Below are 19133 nucleotides of genomic sequence, written 5' to 3' on the forward strand. Positions count from 1 at the left end.
ATCGCTTATGCCATGTTTTTCAAATTCTCTTTATTAAGCACAACCATAAGAATTACACAGACTGGAGAAAAAGTGAATGATACATACCTGTAGCAGGTGTTCTCCGAGGACAGCAGGCTGATTGTTCTCACGACTGGGTGACGTCCGCGGCAGCCCCCACCAACCGGAAGAAGCTTCGCGGGCGGTCCGCACGCAGGGCACGCCCACAGCGCATGCGCGGCCGTCTTCCCGCCCGTGCGCGACCGTTCCCGCCAGTTGAATTACAAGCAAAAAAGATGAAAACGCAACTCCAAAGGGGAGGAGGGAGGGTAGGTGAGAACAATCAGCCTGCTGTCCTCGGAGAACACCTGCTACAGGTGCCGCACGAAAGACTCCTGAAGAAATTGCAGAGCCATGGAATCGGAGGTAGGGTATTATTATGGATTAAGAACTGGTTGAAAGATAGGAAGCAGAGAGTAGGATTGCGTGGCCAGTATTCTCAGTGGAGGAGGGTAGTTAGTGGGGTCCCGCAGGGGTCTGTGCTGGGTCCGTTGCTTTTTAATGTATTTATAAATGACCTAGAGATGGGAATAACTAGTGAGGTAATTAAATTCGCCGATGACACAAAATTATTCAGGGTCGTCAAGTCGCAGGAGGAATGTGAACGATTACAGGAGGACCTTGCGAGACTGGGAGAATGGGCGTGCAAGTGGCAGATGAAGTTCAATGTTGACAAGTGCAAAGTGATGCATGTGGGTAAGAGGAACCCGAATTATAGCTACGTCTTGCAAGGTTCCGCGTTAGGAGTTACGGATCAAGAAAGGGATCTGGGTGTCGTCGTCGATGATACGCTGAAACCTTCTGCTCAGTGTGCTGCTGCGGCTAGGAAAGCGAATAGAATGTTGGGTGTTATTAGGAAGGGTATGGAGTCCAGGTGTGCGGATGTTATAATGCCGTTGTATCGCTCCATGGTGCGACCGCACCTGGAGTATTGTGTTCAGTACTGGTCTCCGTATCTCAAAAAAGATATAGTAGAATTGGAAAAGGTACAGCGAAGGGCGACGAAAATGATAGTGGGGATGGGACGACTTTCCTATGAAGAGAGGCTGAGAAGGCTAGGGCTTTTCAGCTTGGAGAAGAGACGGCTGAGGGGAGATATGATAGAAGTGTATAAAATAATGAGTGGAATGGATCGGGTGGATGTGAAGCGACTGTTCACGCTATCCAAAAATACTAGGACTAGAGGGCATGAGTTGAAGCTACAGTGTGGTAAATTTAAAACGAATCGGAGAAAAGTTTTCTTCACCCAACGTGTAATTAGACTCTGGAATTCGTTGCCGCAGAACGTGGTACGGGCGGTTAGCTTGACGGAGTTTAAAAAGGGGTTAGATAGATTCCTAAAGGACAAGTCCATAGACCGCTATTAAATGGACTTGGAAAAATTCCGCATTTTTAGGTATAACTTGTCTGGAATGTTTTTACATTTGGGGAGCGTGCCAGGTGCCCTTGACCTGGATTGGCCACTGTCGGTGACAGGATGCTGGGCTAGATGGACCTTTGATCTTTCCCAGTATGGCACTACTTATGTACTTATGTACTTATGTATCATTCACTTTCTCCGAGGACAAGCAGGCTGCTTGTTCTCACGACTGGGGTATCCCTAGCTCTCAGGCTCACTCAAAACAAGAACCCAGGTAAAATGGAACCTCGCAACGGCGAGGGTATAACAGAAATTGACCTACGAAGAACAACTAACAGAGTGCAGCCTGACCAGAATAAATTTGGGTCCTGGAGGGTGGAGTTGGATTTACACCCCAAACAGATTCTGCAGCACAGACTGCCCGAACCGACTGTCGCGTCGGGTATCCTGCTAGAGGCAGTAATGTGATGTGAATGTGTGGACAGATGACCACGTCGCAGCCTTGCAAATCTCTTCAATAGTGGCTGACTTCAAGTGAGCCACCGACGCTGCCATGGCTCTGACACTATGAGCCGTGACATGACCCTCAAGAGTCAGCCCAGCCTGGGCGTAAGTGAAGGAAATGCAATCTGCTAGCCAATTGGAGATGGTGCGTTTCCCGACAGCGACCCCTATCCTGTTAGGGTCGAAAGAAACAAACAATTGGGCGGACTGTCTGTGGGGCTGTGTCCGCTCCAAGTAGAAGGCCAATGCTCTCTTGCAGTCCAATGTGTGCAACTGACGTTCAGCAGGGCGGGTATGAGGCCTGGGGAAGAATGTTGGCAAGACAATTGACTGGTTAAGATGGAACTCCGACACCACCTTCGGCAGGAACTTTGGGTGGGTGCGGAGCACTACTCTGTTGTGATGAAATTTGGTATATGGAGCGTGAGCTACCAGGGCTTAAAGCTCACTGACCCTACGAGCTGAAGTAACTGCCACCAAGAAAATGACCTTCCAGGTCAAGTACTTCAGATGGCAGGTATTCAGTGGCTCAAAAGGAGGTTTCATCAGCTGGGTGAGGACGACGTTGAGATCCCATGACACTGCAGGAGGCTTGATAGGGGGCTTTGACAAAAGCAAGCCTCTCATGAATCGAACGACTAAAGGCTCTCCAGAGATGGCTTTACCTTCCACACGATAATGGTAAGCACTAATCGCACTAAGGTGATTCCTTACTGAGTTGGTCTTGAGGCCAGACTCTGATAAGTGCAGAAGGTATTCAAACAGGTTCTGTGCAGGGCAAGAACGAGGTTCTAGGGCCCTGCTCTCACACCAAACGACAAACCTCTTCCACTTGAAAAAGTAACTCTTTTTAGTGGAATCCTTCCTAGAGGCAAGCAAGACACGGGAGACACCCTCAGACAGACCCAACGCAGCGAAGTCTACGCCCTCAACATCCAGGCCGTGAGAGCCAGAGACTGAAGGTTGGGGTGCAGCAACGCTCCGTCGTTCTGCAAAATGAGAGTCGGAAAACACTCCAATCTCCACGGTTCTTCTGAGGACAACTCCAGAAGAAGAGGGAACCAGATCTGACGGGGCCAAAAGGGCGCAATCAGAATCATGGTGCCGCGGTCTTGCTTGAGCTTAAGTAAGGTCTTCCCCACCAAAGGTATGGGAGGATAAGCATACAGGAGGCCGGTCCCCCAATGAAGGAGAAAGGCATCCGACGCTAGCCTGCCGTGTGCCTGAAGTCTGGAACAGAACAGAGGCAGCTTGTGGTTGGTCTGAGAGGTGAAAAGGTCCACCGAGGGGGTGCCCCACTCTCGAAAGATCTTGCGTACCACTCTGGAATGGAGCGACCACTCGTGCGGTTGCATGACTCTGCTCAGTCTGTCGGCCAGACTGTTGTTTACACCTGCCAGGTATGTGGCTTGGAGGAGCATGCCAAACTGGCAAACCCAACACCACTTCCCGACGGCTTCCTGACACAAGGGGCGAGATCCAGTGCCCCCCTGCTTGTTGGTGTAATACATTGCAACCTGATTGTCTGTCCGAATTTGAATAATTTGGTAGGACAGCCGATCTCTGAAAGCCTTCAGTGCGTTCCAGATTGCTCGGAGCTCCAGGAGGTTGATCTGCAAATCCTTTTCCTGGAGGGACCACAGACCCTGGGTGTGAAGCCCATCGACATGAGCTCCCCACCCCAGGCGAGATGCATCCGTCGTCAGCACTTTCGTGGGCTGAGGAATTTGGAATGGACGTCCCAGGGTCAAATTGGTCCGAATGGTCCACCAGAGCAGTGAAGTGCGGCAACTGGTGGAGAGGCGGATGACATCTTCTAGATTCCCGGTGGCTTGGAACCACTGGGAAGCTAGGGTCCATTGAGCAGATCTCATGTGAAGACGAGCCATGGGAGTCACATGGACTGTGGAGGCCATATGACCCAGAAGTCTCAACATCTGCTGAGCTGTGACCTGCTGGGACGCTCTGGTCTGCGAAGCCAGGGACAGGAGGTTGTTGGCCCTCGCTTCGGGAAGGAAGGCCCGAGCCGTCTGGGTATTCAGCAGAGCTCCTATGAATTCCAGAGACTGTGTTGGCTAGAGATGGGACTTTGGGTAATTTATCACAAACCCCAGCAGCTCCAGAAGTTGAATAGTGCACTGCATAGACCGGAGGGCTTCCGCCTCCGAGGTGTTCTTGACCAGCCAATCGTCGAGATATGGGAACATGTGCACTCCCAGCTTGCGTAGATACACCGCTACCACCACGAGGCACTTTGTAAACACTCGTGGGGCAGAGGCGAGCCCAAAGGGCAGCACACAATACTGAAAGTGCCGTGCGCCCAGGCGGAATCTGAGATACTGTCTGTGAGCTGGCAGTATCGGGATGTGAGTGTATGCGTCCTTTAAATCCAGGGAACATAGCCAATCGTTTTTCTGAATCATTGGCACAAGGGTGCCCAAAGAAAGCATCCTGAACTTTTCTTTGACCAGGAATTTGTTCAGGCGTCTCAGGTCTAGGATGGGACGCATCCCCCCTGTTTTCTTTTCCACAAGGAAGTACCTGGAATAGAATCCCTGCCCTTCCTGCCCGGGTGGTACGGGCTCGACCGCATTGGCGCTGAGAGGGGGCGGAGAGTTCCTCTGCAAGTACCTGCTTGTGATGGGAGCTGAAGGATTGAGCTCCCGGAGGACAATTTGGTGGCAGGGAGGCCAAATTCAGGGCGTATCCGCACCGCACTATTTGGAGAACCCACTGGTCGGAGGTTATGAGAGGCCACCTTTGGTGAAAAAATTTTAACCTCCCTCCGACCGGCAGATCGTCCGGTACGGACACTTTGAGGGCGGCTATGTTCCCGTGGATCCAGTCAAAAGCCCGTCCCCGGCTTTTGCTGTGGAGGCGCAGGGGGCTGCTTAGGCGCACGCTGTTGACGAGAATGAGCGCGCTGGGGCTGTCCCTGTGCCTGACGAGGCCTTCGGGCCGGCTGGGTGTACCTACGCTTAGCAAAAGAATAGGGCACAGCCTGCCGGGCCCGGGAAAAACGTCCACCTGCTGAGGTGGGTGCTGAAGGCGCCCGGTGGGAGAGTTTGTCGAGGGCGGTTTCCCGCTGATGCAGTTGGTCCACCAGCTGCTCGACCTTCTCACCAAAAATATTATCCCCCCGGCAAGGGACGTCGGCCAGTCTCTGCTGGGTGCGGTTGTCCAGGTCAGAGGCATGCAGCCATGAGAGCCTGCGCATCACTATACCTTGGGCCGCAGCACGAGATGCCACGTCACAGGTGTCATAGATACCCCTGGACAGGAACTTTCTGCACGCCTTCAGCTGCCTGACCACCTCCTGATAAGGCCTGGACTGCTCCGGCGGGAGCTTGTCAACCAGGTCCGCCAGTTGCTTCACATTGTTCTGCATGTGGATGCTCGTGTAGAGCTGGTAAGATTGGATGCGGGTCACGAGCATGGAAGATTGGTAGGCCTTCCTCCCAAACGAGTCCAGAGTACGAGACTCCCGCCCCGGGGGCGCCGAGGCGGTATCCCTCGAACTCCGTGCCCTCTTGAGAGCAGAATCCATGACCGCCGAGTCATGAGGCAATTGGGGCCGCATTAACTCTGGGTCCGAGTGGATTCTATACTGGGACTCTGCTTTCTTGGGGATGGTGGGATTAGATAATGGTCGCATCCAGTTCCGAAGCAGTGTCTCCTTAAGGACATTGTGCAACGGTACCGTGGAGGACTCTCTAGGTGGTGATGGATAGTCGAGGACCTCGAGCATCTCAGCCCTCGGCTCATCCACAGAGACCACGGGGAAGGGAATGCATATAGACATGTCCCTAACAAAGGAGGCAAAGGAGAGGCTCTCAGGAGGCGAGAGCTTCCTCTCTGGTGAAGGCGTGGGGTCAGAGGGAAGGCCCACAGACTCCTCTGAGGAGAAATATCTGGGGTCCTCCTCTTCCCCCCATGAGGCCTCTTCCTCGGTATCGGACATAAGCTCATGCAGCTGAGTCCTCAACCGGGCCCGGCTCGACGTCGAGGCACCGAGGCCTCGGTGTCGTCGAGCGGTGGACTCCCGCGCTGGCGGGGACGAAGCTCCCTCCATCGACGTCAACGGGGACTCCACCTGCGTGGCGGTCGAGACCGGCGCCGCAAGCGGCGGCGGTGTCGAAGGCCTCAGCACCGGGCTAGAGCTCGCCGGCGCCACAGTCAACGGCGCCGGGGGCGCAAGCACCCCCGGCGCCAGCACAGCCTGGCGCATCAGCCCTTCCAGGATCCCCGGAAGGATGGCTCGGAGGCACTCGTCCAGGCCTGCTGTCGGAAAAGACGGGGGGGCCGGTAGAGGCGTCGGTGCCGGAAGCTGTTCGGGTCCAGGAGACTGCACCAAAGTGCTGGGACCCTGACGTATCGGTACCTCCACTACCGAGGGGGACCTTTCCTCTCGACGCGGACGCTTCGGCGTCGACTCCTCTCCGGCACCGAGGGCCGGGTGCACCGATGGGGACCGATGACGGTGCTTCTTCTGTTTTTTGCGGTGCCCGTCATCGGCGCCAGGTGGAACGGAGGAGGAGGAGGTCGATCCCCCTCGGTCTCGAGGGGCCGGGTCGGACAGGGTTCGGTCCCGAGGGCCATGAACAGAGGGAGTGACTGGGGTCGATTGCCCACGCGGCCTCTCACCCCTACCGTCACCGGAGGACCGGCGGGCCGACGGGACCTGTACTCCTGGGGTCGATGCCATCGGTGTCGATTTCGCGGGCACCGATACCGGTACCGAAGAACCGGCCGTCGATACCGATGCCGTCGAGGTCGACGTCGAGGGGCCGGTGCAAGTTCCAAAAAGACGGTCGCGAAGAACTTGCCTCGCAATCTGAGTCCGTTTCCGGAGACCAAGACACAAAGAACACGACTTGATATTGTGCTCCAGCCCAAGGCACTGGAGGCACCAAGCGTGGGTGTCGGTCTGCGAGATAGGCCGGCCGCACCGACTACACTTCTTAAATCCACTCGGGACCTTCGAGGACATCGACGGAAAAATCGCATCGGTGAAGTTAAAGTCGTCGATGGTGGCGGTAAATCACACCTCGAAAAATAAAGCGACCGCGCGGCCACAAGGCCGCAACGCCCTCGCTAGAAAACGAGGGAAAAATCAGCGCGTTCTCTTCCTTTTTTTTTTTTTTTTTTAGAGAAAAGGAAAAAAAGGTTTGAAGCGCGCGGCAACAAAAAACAGAAAATTAGCGAATTCGCGGACAACGCGACGGTTTTCCGGGGCTGACTAAGAGAGAGTGGCGACGCACGACTCTCTCCAGCGCGGAAAAGAAAAGACTGGCGGGAACAGTCGCGCACGGGCGGGAAGACGGCTGCGCATGCGCGGTGGGCGTGCCCTGCGTGCGGACCGCCCGCGAAGCTTCTTCCGGTTGGTGGGGGCTGCCGCGGACGTCACCCAGTCGTGAGAACAAGCAGCCTGCTTGTCCTCGGAGAACCCACTGGTCGGAGGTTATGAGAGGCCACCTTTGGTGAAAAACTTTCAACCTCCCCTCGACCGGCAGGTCGTCTGGTACGGACACTTTGATGGCGGCTATGTTCCCATGGATCCAGTCAAAAGCCCGTCCCCCGCTTTTGCTGTGGAGGCGCAGGGGGCTGCTTAGGCGCACGCTGTTGATGGGAACGAGCGCGCTGGGACTGTCCCTGTGCCTGAGGAGGCCTTCGGGCCGGCTGAGTGTACCTACGCTTGTTGTAGGCGTAGGGCGCAGCCTGCCTGGTCCGGGAAAAACGTCCACCTGCTGAGGTGGATGCTGAAGGCGCCCGGTAGGAGAGCTTGTCGAGGGCGGTTTCCCGCTGGTGTAGTTGGTCCACCAACTGCTCGACCTTCTCGCCAAAGATGTTATCCCCCCGGCAAGGGACATCCGCCAGTCATGCTGGGTGCGGTTGTCCAGGTCAGAGGCACACAGCCAGGAGAGTCTGCGCATCACTATACCTTGGGCCGCAGGTCAAGATGCCACATCACAGGTGTCATAGATACCACTGGACAGGAACTTTCTGCATGCCTTCAGCTGCCTGACCACCTCCTGGAAAGGCCTGGACTACTCCGGAGGGAGCTTGTCGACCAGGTCCGCCAGTTGCTTCACATTGTTCCGCATGTGAATGCTCGTGTAGAGCTGGTACAACTGGATGTGGGTCACGAGCATGGAAGATTGGTAGGCCTTCCTCCCAAACGAGTCCAGAGTGCGAGACTCCCGCCCCAGGGGCGCCGAGGCAGTATCCTTCGAACTCCGTGCCCTCTTGAGAGCAGAGTCCATGACCGCCGAGTCATGAGGCAATTGGGGCCGCATCAACTCTGGGTCAGAGTGGATCCTGTATTGGGACTCCGCTTTCTTGGGGGTGGTGGGGTTAGATAAGGGCTTCAGCCAGTTCCGAAGCAGTGTCTCTTTGAGGACATTGTGCAACGGCACCGTGGAAGACTCTCTAGGTGGTGATGGATAGTCGAGGACCTCGAGCATCTCAGCCCTCGGCTCATCCACAGAGACCACGGGGAAGGGAATGCAAATAGACATATCCCTGATGAAGGAGGGAAAGGAGAGGCTCTCAGGGGGTGAGAGCTTCCTCTCCAGTGAAGGAGTGGGGTCGGAGGGAAGGCCTTCAGACTCTTCTGAGAAGAAATATCTGGGGTCCTCCTCCTCCCCCCACGAGGCCTCTTCCTCGGTGTCGGACATGAGCTCTTGCAGCTCAGACCTGAACTGGGCCCGTCTCGACTGCGAGGAACCATGTCCTCAATAGTGGCGTCGAGCAGTGGACTCCTGTGCCGGCGGGGATGAAGCTCCCTCCATCGACGTCGACGGGGATTCCACCTGCGTGGCTGTCGACACCGGTACTGCAAGCGGCGTCGGTGTCGGAGGCCTCTGCATCGGGCTAGAGCATGCCGGCGCCTCCATCAACGGCGCCGGGGGCGCAAGCACCCCCCAGTGCCAGCAAAGCCTGGCGCATCAGCCCTTCCAGAATCCCTGGAAGGATGGCTCGGAGGCACTCGTCAAGGCTCGCTGTCGGGAAAGGCAGGGGGCCCGGTGTGGGTGCCGGTGCCGGAAGCTGCTCGGGTCCAGGAGACGGTACCGAAGTACCCATGGACTGACGCAGCGACACCTCTTCGACCGAGGGGGAACGCTCCTCTCGGCACTGCCACTTCCTCGGCGTCGAATCATCTCTGGAGGCGCCGGAGCTGGTAGTCCCGTGCGCCGTGGGCGACTGATGACTGTGCTTTTTAGTCTTCTTTCGGTGCCCATCATCGGCGCTCGGCGGCAGAGATGAAGAGGAGGTAGAACCCCCCCCCCCCCCGAGGGATCGGGTCTGACAGGGTTCGGCCCCGATAGCCCTGGGTAGAGGGAGTGGCCGGGGCCAATTGCCCGCACGGCCGCTCACCCCCGCCGTCACCGGTGGACCGGCGGGCCAACGGTACCTGTACTCCTGGGGTCGGTGCCATCGTCGGTGCCGATTTCGTCGACATCGGTACCGGTACCGAAGATCCGGCCGTCGACACCGATGCCGTCGACGTCGAGGGGCCGGCGCAAGTTCCAAAAAGACGGTCTCGAAGAACTTGCCTCACCACCTGTGTCCACTTCCGCAAGCCGAGACACAAGGTGCATGTCTTGGTATTATGCTCCGGGCCAAGGCACTGGAGGCACCAAGCGTGGGTATCGGTTTGCGAGATCTGCCGGCCGCACCGACCACACTTTTTGAATCCGCTCGGGACCTTCGAGGACATCGACGGAAAAATCGTGTCGGCGAAGTCAAAGTCGTCGATGGTGGCGGTGAAAAGCACACCCGAAAAAAGAAACGACCGCGCAGCCACAAGGCTGCAACGAGGCGCCCCCGCGGCTAAAGACGACGAGGGGACAAACTTCTTCTTTTTTTTTTTTTTAACAGAAGAAATAAAGAAAAGAGGCGCGAACGCGCACAAAAAGAGAGAAAAACTCGTGGCTAGGCCGCGATCCGGTTTCCGGGGCTGACAGAGAGACAATAACACGTCTCTCTCCAGCGCGGAATCGAAAAAAACTGAGCGGGAACGGTCGCGCATGGGCGGGAAGATGGCTGCGCATGCGCGGTGGGCGTGCCCTGCGTGCGGGACCGCCTGCGAAGTTTTTGTTCCGGTTTGTGGGGGCTGCCGTGGACGTCAACCCAGTTGTGAGAACAAGCAGCCTGCTTGTCCTCGGAGAAATATATGTACAAAGCATAAATTTGTACTCCAATTCCTTGACAAGCATTGCCACAGAGAAAACTGTTCTGTAGAAGTTCAGGTTGTAATGTAATCTCTAATTCGGTACTCCACACCTGGGCTAGCTCCTCATTTCTTATTTCTTGCAGGATATCTAACAGATGTTTGCAACAGTGTGTTAATTTCATTTTCTCCTCATCTGCCAGCTGCAAACACTGATCAAAAGATTGTGTCCTGACACTTGTTATGTTAGGCCCTCGAAGGTGAGTTGCAAGCAGGGGCGTATCTGAGATTCGGCGGTAGGGGGGGCAGGGGCTAGAATGAGGGGGCACATTATAACCCCCCACGGCCGCCGCCCCCCCTACCGCTGTCCCCTCCCCCACCGCCGTCAACCCTCCCCCCCTACCACCGTTAACCCTGCCCCACCTACCGCCAAACCTTTCCCCGCCTACCGCCGTCACCTACCCCTGAGGTCCGCTCCTGCCGTTTTTTTTAAATATTACTTCAGCTGGCGGGGGACCCCAACCCCCGCCAGCCCAGCCGAGGTCTTCTTTAACTTCTTCATCCTCGTGCTGTTAAAGCTGCATGATGCATCCTTCCAGTTGGACGGAGTTTGACGTCGCAGCACGTTGACGTCCTGCACGTACAACATGCTGTGACGTCAAACTCCGTCCAACTGGAAGGATGCATCATGCGGCTTTAACAGCACGAGGATGAAGAAGTGAAAGAAGACCTCGGCTGGGCTGGCGGGGGTTGGGGTCCCCCGCCAGCTGAAGTAATATTTTAAAAAACTGGCAGGAGCGGACCTCGGGGATAGGTGACGGCGGTAGGCGGGGAAAGGGTTGGCGATAGGCGGGGGAGGGTTAACGGCGGTAGGGGGGTCCAGGGCGAAATCTGCGGGGGCCCAGGCCCCTGTGGCCCCACGCAGATACGCCCTAGGTTGCAAGTAAGCAAATTCATCCAAAATGGGCACTGAATTATACAGGCATTCAACATCTGGCATCAATCATTTACGGTATTTATTCATTTATTTAGTATCTACAATTTTGGGCGGTTTACATCAAAACATTCATAATAAAATCACAAACATATGTAATCCCCTGTTATTCTGGGATTACTAGAAGAGTAAGTCCCTGTAGAGAGTCACTGGACTGCGAGGTCCCCAGATGGGAGGAAGCCCAGCCCAAGGGGAGTAGTTTTGGAAATAAAATGCAGAGAGACAATGCTAAGAGACTGAAGAATGACAAGGGGGGAGGAGACTAGGAGGAGATAAAGTTAAGTGTTTTGCCGTTTAGAAGGGTCTTTGGTTGCCTGCAAGCTCCTGCCAAGGGACCCAAAGAAGGAGAAGGGGAATCCCATTTAAAAGAAATGAATCCATTGGCTAAGACAAGGAGAGCTGCTGTTAGGAGAAACAGTAACTATGAAGGACAGCTGTGGGTGGGCAGTGGAGAGACCCAGCCCAGGAGCAAGGGATAGGAGCCAGGGTCACCTGTCTCCAAAGATAATGTTCCAAAGGCTGTGCTCCTCTTTATCTTTCCAGGTTCAGACCCTCCTGCTCTAACCTCCACCCAGGGTGAGCCAACGCAAAGGTCACCCTGGCTGGAGGTTATACCAGGAGGGTCTAAACTTGGAAAGATAGAGAGGAGCACAGCCTTTGGAACATTATCTTTGGAGACAGGTACAGACTGGAACTGTACAAAGTGTAAATAATCCTGTTTCAGAGTACCTTGTAAAATATACCCTTAGGAAGGAGAATACAAGAGGAAGGAGGATACAGGAGTTCCTCCGGGGAATATCAGAAGAACAATTTTTTTAAAGGTTGCAACAAGTGATAGAGTTTATCCAGTTGGTATGTTCCTGTGGTTTCAAGTTGAAGAATAAATGTTTGAGTTTTAAGCTGCAGACTACGGAGTGGTCATTTTGGACTAGACAGTGTATTGCTGCACCTCCCAAGACAGTCTATTTTAACTGCCAGCCTTAATTCCCACAGGGGTTTTAGACCTTGACTTTTGGGTTCCTGGGGAGAAGAGTGTAACCCCAGCTGCTAATACTTCTTTCCAGTGGCATTCATAGGGGCGCTGACACCCGGGGCAGATCGCCGATGCGCCCCGCTCCCCGGGTGCAGCGACCCCCCCCCCCCAGCAAAATAACCCCCCGGGTGCAGCGCGACCCCCCCCCCCCGGCGAAAGAACCCCCCCAGGTGCACGACGCTGGGGGGAGGGTGCCGCGCGCCTGTCAGCTCTTCATTTCCATGCTCCCTCTGCCCTGGAACAGGAAGTAACCTGTTCTGTGGCAGAGGGAGCATGAAAACGAAGAGCCGACAGGCGCGCGGCACCCCCCCAGCGGTGTGCACCCGGGGCGGACCGCCCCCCCCCCCCTTTGTACGCCACTGCTTCTTTTCCCAGGTGGAGACACCGCGCGCCAAGTGAGTGAGGGTCCAGCAGAGTCTACCCTTCACGGGGGCTCCAGCCCACTTGGACCTCGAATCCAGGAGCTCCCAGGCAAAGGGGCATTAAATAAAATCATGGAGACACCGCTGGGATTCATAAGCAGAAAAAAAAAGAGGAATCTATCCTGACTGCTGGGAGGTGAAAGTGTTGGAAAAGTACTTTAATTTGGCTGTGGGAGAGACTGGCCTCAAGCAAACAAGCTGCCTTTAGTAGATTACAAATATAAGAGGGCCTGTCATATGGATTTACAAATTGGTTACCAATACCAGAAAGACTGTTGGAATCAGCCTGGTAAAAATTCAAGTTTCCTGCTCGACTAAAGCCCAAGCTAACGAATGCAGAAAGCACGTCAAAACTGTGAGTACCTGAATAAAGGGTGGGAAGTTCTTGCTAAGTCAATATGGAGGCAGTTCTTATACCAGCCAGGGAGGAGGAGGGTAGGGTGCGTATGTTGATAGCATGCTGCAGAGACTTAAGTACATAAGTATTGCCATACTGGGAGAAACCAAAGGTCCATCCAGCCCAGCATCCTGTTTCCAACAGTGGCCAATCCAGGTCACAAATACCTGGCAAGATCCTGAAAAAGTTCAGTACATTTTATGCATAAGGGCTTATCCCTGAAATAGCAGTGGATTTTCCCCAAGTCAATTTAATAATGGTCTATGGACTTTTCCTTTAGGAAGCCGTCCAGACCTTTTTAAAACCCTGCTAAGCTAACCACCTTTACCACATTCTCTGGCAGTGAATTCCAGAGTTTAATTACACATTGAGTAAAGAAATATTTTCTCCATTTCATATTAAATTTACTGCTTTGTACTTCATCGCATGCCCCCTAGTCCTAGTATTTTTAGAAAGAGTAAACAAACGATTCATGTCTACCTGTTCCACTCCACTCATTATTTTATAGACCTCTATCATATCTCCCCTCAGCCGTCTTTTCTCCAAGCTGAAGAGCCCTAGACGCTTCAGCCTTTCCTCATAGGGAAGTCATCCCATCCCCTTTATCATTTTTGTTGCCCTTCTCTGTAACTTTTCTAATTCCACTATATCTTTTTTGAGATGCGGCAATTAGAATTGAACACAATATTCAAGGTGCGGTTGCACTATGGACCGATACAAAGGCATTATAACGTCCTTACTTTTGTTTTCCATTCCTTTCCAAATAATACTTAACATTCTATTTGCTTTCTTAGCCGCCGCAGCACACTGAACAGAGGGTTTCAATCACATTCCACTTTTGGGAGTGGAATGTGATTGGATGTTTGGTTTGCATGACTTTGGAATTAATGCAGGATCTCAGGGGACATATACATGGACTCTGGGCGCTGACCATGGTGAACAAGGAAAAAAAGTGTGTGAAGAGTAAGGAGGAGTTGGAGTTAGTCGCGATGCACAAACCAGAAATTAGAGGTGAGAAAGCCCTTCAGCTGAATGTGGGGGTGGACCTAGCCATTGAGGAAAGGCCAGCGATGGGTCGAGTAGTTTGTCTGGTGCGTGCTTCTCGGGATGGCCCAGCCTCAGCACTCGTTGGATGGTAGGGCTGACTCGGACCTCTCCCCGCTAGTGAGCATGCAGATCTGTTCTGGGTCCGGGGACCCGAACCTGCTGGAAATTCTGGATAAGGAATGGGGAAGCAATGAGATTGGAGGATCGGATGTCTGTATTCCCCAAATGTTATCCCCTATACTCCTGTGAGTGAGATTCCCTGGAGAAATCTGGGTAGAGAGCCTGGGAGCGTATTGACCACCGGAAGAAAAGAATAGAACATTTTGTGGTAAGTACCAAACGACTTAAAAACAGGTCTTCCCAAACTCACCACCATGTCGGAATATCTGTGTTTGGCTATGGGGAATTGGATGGGAATAGCTCCCAGACCTCTGTACTGAGTAGGTAGTGAGGAGCCCAGACCAGAGGTTGACTGTCTGCTCCAGGGCCTTAACTTCAGCACTGTTTCAGTTGGAGGGTATGGAGCGGCTGTCCTGAAACTGGAGGAGACAGCGGGCCTCTGGTTGGGAGAGCCAGTGCCTCAGAAACTATTACAGGAGCCCTGGGTGGTCAAGGGGAGTGACATTTGCAAAACTTCCCAAAATAAGTATTATGTATATATATTTAAAGAGAGCTGTTTGGGATAAGTGGGGGCTGGACGACCTTTATGTACCCTTGCCAGTGAGGTATATGGTAGAGGTCCAGAGGGAAGTGTGGATAAGAGAGGCCATTTCCCAGTGCATAAGGTCTGACTAGAGTCTTCTGGGTAGACAAGAGAACCCTCGAACCTGCCACTATATTGATACTCAATACGAAAGGTGGAAGATTGGACAGTCTACTTATAAACAATATATGCTTGTTATATTACTACCATGTCCTATCACTATCATGTTACCAAAAATCCTGCTGTAATACTAATTATCTATTTTCTAATATACTTCCATTATTCATGATGTATTGTAAGCCACATTGAGCCTGCAAAGAGGTGGAAAAATGTGGGATACAAATGCAATAAATAAATAAATAAACATTGTGTCTAGATTGTGGATTTCCAGCATCGAACTCAACACTATAGTGTGGATAGACTATTACCTGGAGGCATCATGGTACAAAAAACGGACCAGAAATGGTACGGGTAAAAAAAACTGAAGGACTCGGGTCCAGTTCCAAAACTAATGCCATGTTCTGTTTATGATGCATTAATATTGAGGATGAAGAAATAAAGAAGTAGGGAAATAAATGGTTGGGCATAGGCCCTAGTTATATATGAGGAAATAAGGTAATAATGTTTGATTCAAGGAAAAGAAATAATGTTCGAGTGTGAAAAATATATTTGGTTTTGGAAGACGTTGAGTTGTACCCAGGTCCCAAAAGGTGAGAGGTCACAACCAGTTGCCTTGTTAAAGAAGAAGAAGAAAGTTTTAAAATGTTGAGTTATGAAAGAAAAAAACAAAATGGGGTGGGCCCAAGTCCAAAATGTTGGGTGGGTCAAAGCTATACTGTTGGATCTGAATTAAATAAAAGAAATGGGGATGTAGTAAGTAAGATGTTCAGGAAAATGGTGTGTTAAAAATAAAAAGTTGTTTGTTATTGCAATAAAGTGTTCTTAAGTGTATGGGGAAACTGTTGGGATATGGAAAAAATGGCTAGGTATATTGCTAGGATATGATAGTTAGTTGCTCAGTTTGGCATGTGGATTAAAGATCCATGTGCAAAGTAATTGGCTAAATTGGCTATAACAATCAATTGGCATTAACAAGCATTTAAGTGACGGTCCTTAGGAGTTACATGTGGTTCTACCCTATACCATAGTCTATAACATGCGCACCTACTTTTTATAGTGCTCAACTCCAAAGGGGTCATGGCCATGGGCAGGTCAGGGATGTTCCCAGAATTTTGGCACAGTGTTATAGAATACTAGTAAAAAAGCCCCGTTTCTGATGCAAATGAAACGGGGGCTAGCAATGTTGTCTTCTGTGTGCATGTGGGAGTGTGTGTGTCCCTGCCCTCTGGCCTCTCTCCCCTCCCCCCTCTGAGTCCTTCACTGTTACAGAGCCAGCGATTTGATTTCGTGCTCTGCTGTTTTCCTTCACTGACTGTGTTACAGAGAGGGCGGGGCAGACACTCATAGGGAAACCGGATATCTCGCCCCCTTCACACTTCCGGCTGGAGGCTTCACAGAACGTTGGTTTTGCCTTTTATATAGAGAGATCTGCATTTCCACCCCTAACTGCTGTTAGTTAGGGGTGGAACTATGTTACTATAGAATATCTGCATTTCCACCCCTAACTGCTGTTAGTTGGATGCAGTGCTTTTTTTGTGCCGGTACGCAACGGTACGGCATACCGGCACCTTTTTTTGCCCCCCCCCCCCCCCGGTGACCCTCCCGGCGAGTCCTGCACTACCTCTGAAGTCCCCTTACTTACTTTTTTTAAAGACTCAGCAGCGCGAACGGTGCAAGCAGCGATTGAAAGAGGCTGTCAGCGTCGGAGCTTCCCTCTGCGAGTCCTGCCTACGTTGTTACAACTTCCTGTTTCCGCATAGGCGGGACTCGCAGAGGGAAGCTCCGACGCTGACAGCCTCTTTCAATCGCTGCCTGCACCGTTCACGCTGCTAAGTCCGAGAATTGCTGGACATGGGAGAGGGGAAGGCAGGGAACGGAGAATTGCTGGACATCGCTGGGAGGGGAGGGCAGGGAAGTGGACAGACAAAAGGGTCGGGAACGGAAAGCTGCAGAGCAGCCACTAAAACAGGGTACAAATACTGACAGACAAGAGACAAGACTGAAAGCTGCAGAGCAGCAACTAAAACAGGGAACAAATACTGACAGACAAGAGACAAGACTGAAAGCTGCCAGGCAGCCACTAAACAAGAAACACAGACAACCAAGAACTAGACAGAGAAATACAAACAAGAAACAAGACTGGGAACAAGCAATACAGTACAAGAAAAACTACACAAAGACTATACTAGAAACAGACAAGAAACTCAGACAATAAACTGGACTAGGCAGAAGTGCACAGTGCACACCAGCATACCAGGGACCTTAGGCAATGCAAAGGCAAACACAGAAGTTTCCAAATGGCTAATAAGCCCAGCAGCAGCTGAGACTCAGCTGCAGCAATCACAAGGCAGCTACGGGTGCTGTGCAGGCACAAACAAGAAAGACAGGTCTGGCAGCCTGGAAGATCCGGACCGGACTAAGCTGAAGCCTGGAATGGGTAGAGACAGCAAGACAGTCTATGGCAGCCACCGGTTCTGGTCACCAGAGGGCGAGGGGAGCACAAACCAAGAAGCAGGCAGAAAGCATACTGAAGCATACACAGGTGCAGCACAGTGGAGCAATCAGAGCCATGCTGGAAGCAGCCAGCACACAGAGACAGAGCTAAGTCAGGCAACACACACAGGTGCAGTATAGTGAAGTAATTAGAGCCACGCTGGAAGCAGCTAGCACACAGAGACAGAACCAGCTCAGAAAGGGCAGACAGAAGCCAGCTCAGAAGCTGACCCCCAGAAATAAGGTAAGTCTGAGAGGAGTCACGACCACAGGCGTGACAGAGGCTGCAGGTGGGAATCAGTGTGATTCCTATTGAAGGTCAGAACTTTCCATACTCCTTGCTCTGCTGTGATTTATTCTTACCCGTGTATTTTGCAGAAGTGGATAGACACAAAGTAATAAAGAATGTTCTAGAGTGTCAACAGCTGTAGCAATTCTGATACCCAGCAGGAGTTTCTTCAGAAGTACCATCACCAGTAGAAATAAAAGCTACCAGAGTGAAAACAAAATCATCTTTGTTCAGGTTTGTCTTCTGATCATCCAAAGGATTCAGGAAAGAACAAGAGCCACAGGGCATTCCATCAGTATGGGAAAAGCTTTGCACTAGCCTGAGGAGGTGTTTGGAATCAAGGTAGTCCCTGCATGCCTGTAAATGATCTTTGAAGTTGTTTGGAACTATTCTATACTGTTTATTGTAAGCCCACATTGAACTCAAACGTGTTTGGGATAATGTGGGATATAAATGTCACAAATAAATAAATATTTCCAGAAAAAGGTGTATTCAGTTTAGCTTATCTCTATTCAGCAAGTTTCTCAGTAAACTCTTATTTTTGTAACACAACCTAGTGTAGAGTTGTCTACTTTTAAACTACAAGAGAGTGTACCAAGCATAAAGGCCTTGGAGCAAGACTTTCTCCCTGCTGGAGGTAACTCAGACTCATGGATTGCATGATGGCCCAACAGCTCCCAAATGTACCATTCTATTTGGTCCAGCTGTGGAAAGGGGTCCACACTTAAAAAGCACTTACCCTGGCAAAATGGCAGTTACACACCTAAAGAAAAGCAAGCAGCAGCAGCAGCAATTTATCAAGGGCAATAGCATGAGACAGGTGTAAAAGTGTTTACAACAGTGTGGAAGCATGTTAACAGGTCAGAAGGATATGGAATGGCATTCTTCACTTCCGTTCGTTGCATCAAAACATCCTGCCCAGCTAGAGGCATTGCATTCTGTCTCTGAAGATAATTTTGTACCAGTGGGCTGAGACTATTTAGATTAAAGACGTTGTGGGTGAAATCAGGACCCTGGCAGGCTGGATGGGACTGCAAGGGGGAACAAGATGAAGGAAAAACAAAAATATAAATATGCAAGCTGTTAAAGGATTACCTTTCATTGCCTTTATTTCCAGTTGATCTCATCAAATATTTCAAGGGGAAATCATGCTGGTGCTAGGATGTAATTTTGGTCTATATTACTGTTTAGCCCAGGGGTGTCCAACTTTGGTCATCAAGGGCCACAAATATGTTGGTTTTCAGGATATCCCTAATAAATATCCATAAGTCAGATTTTCATGTATATCTCCTCACTTGCATGCAAATCTATTTCAGACATGTTTATTAGGAAAATATCAAAAACCAGACCAGTTTTCAGCCCTGGAGGTTTATCCAGACACATCCCCAACTCTTGGCAAAATTGTCAGAAAATCTTTTATATGTAGAGATTACATGGATATTCCATTCAAAGTAGTGACTTAAGTTTAAATTAAGAGTCGTCAAATTATAATTTTGGAAAGGTCCCCAAAGTGGGTGTTGGTGGTCAGGGAGAGGGGTTCCATCTCTGAAGATTTGGGA

At 51.7% G+C, this 19133-nt stretch overlaps 1 protein-coding gene across 1 annotated transcript in view; it reads right to left on the minus strand.

The window, feature by feature from the left end:
- The window catches only part of FAM227A (family with sequence similarity 227 member A), a 263367-nt gene that overhangs the window by 25921 nt on the left and 218313 nt on the right, over nt 1-19133 (minus strand). Inside the window, exon 9 of the mRNA XM_030210759.1 lies at nt 18448-18605. Within this exon, the coding sequence (XP_030066619.1) occupies nt 18448-18605 (158 nt within the window). The remainder of the gene's footprint in view (nt 1-18447; nt 18606-19133) is intronic.

This window comes from Microcaecilia unicolor, chromosome 1 (genome assembly GCF_901765095.1).
Source record: "Microcaecilia unicolor chromosome 1, aMicUni1.1, whole genome shotgun sequence".
Taxonomy (NCBI): domain Eukaryota; kingdom Metazoa; phylum Chordata; class Amphibia; order Gymnophiona; family Siphonopidae; genus Microcaecilia; species Microcaecilia unicolor.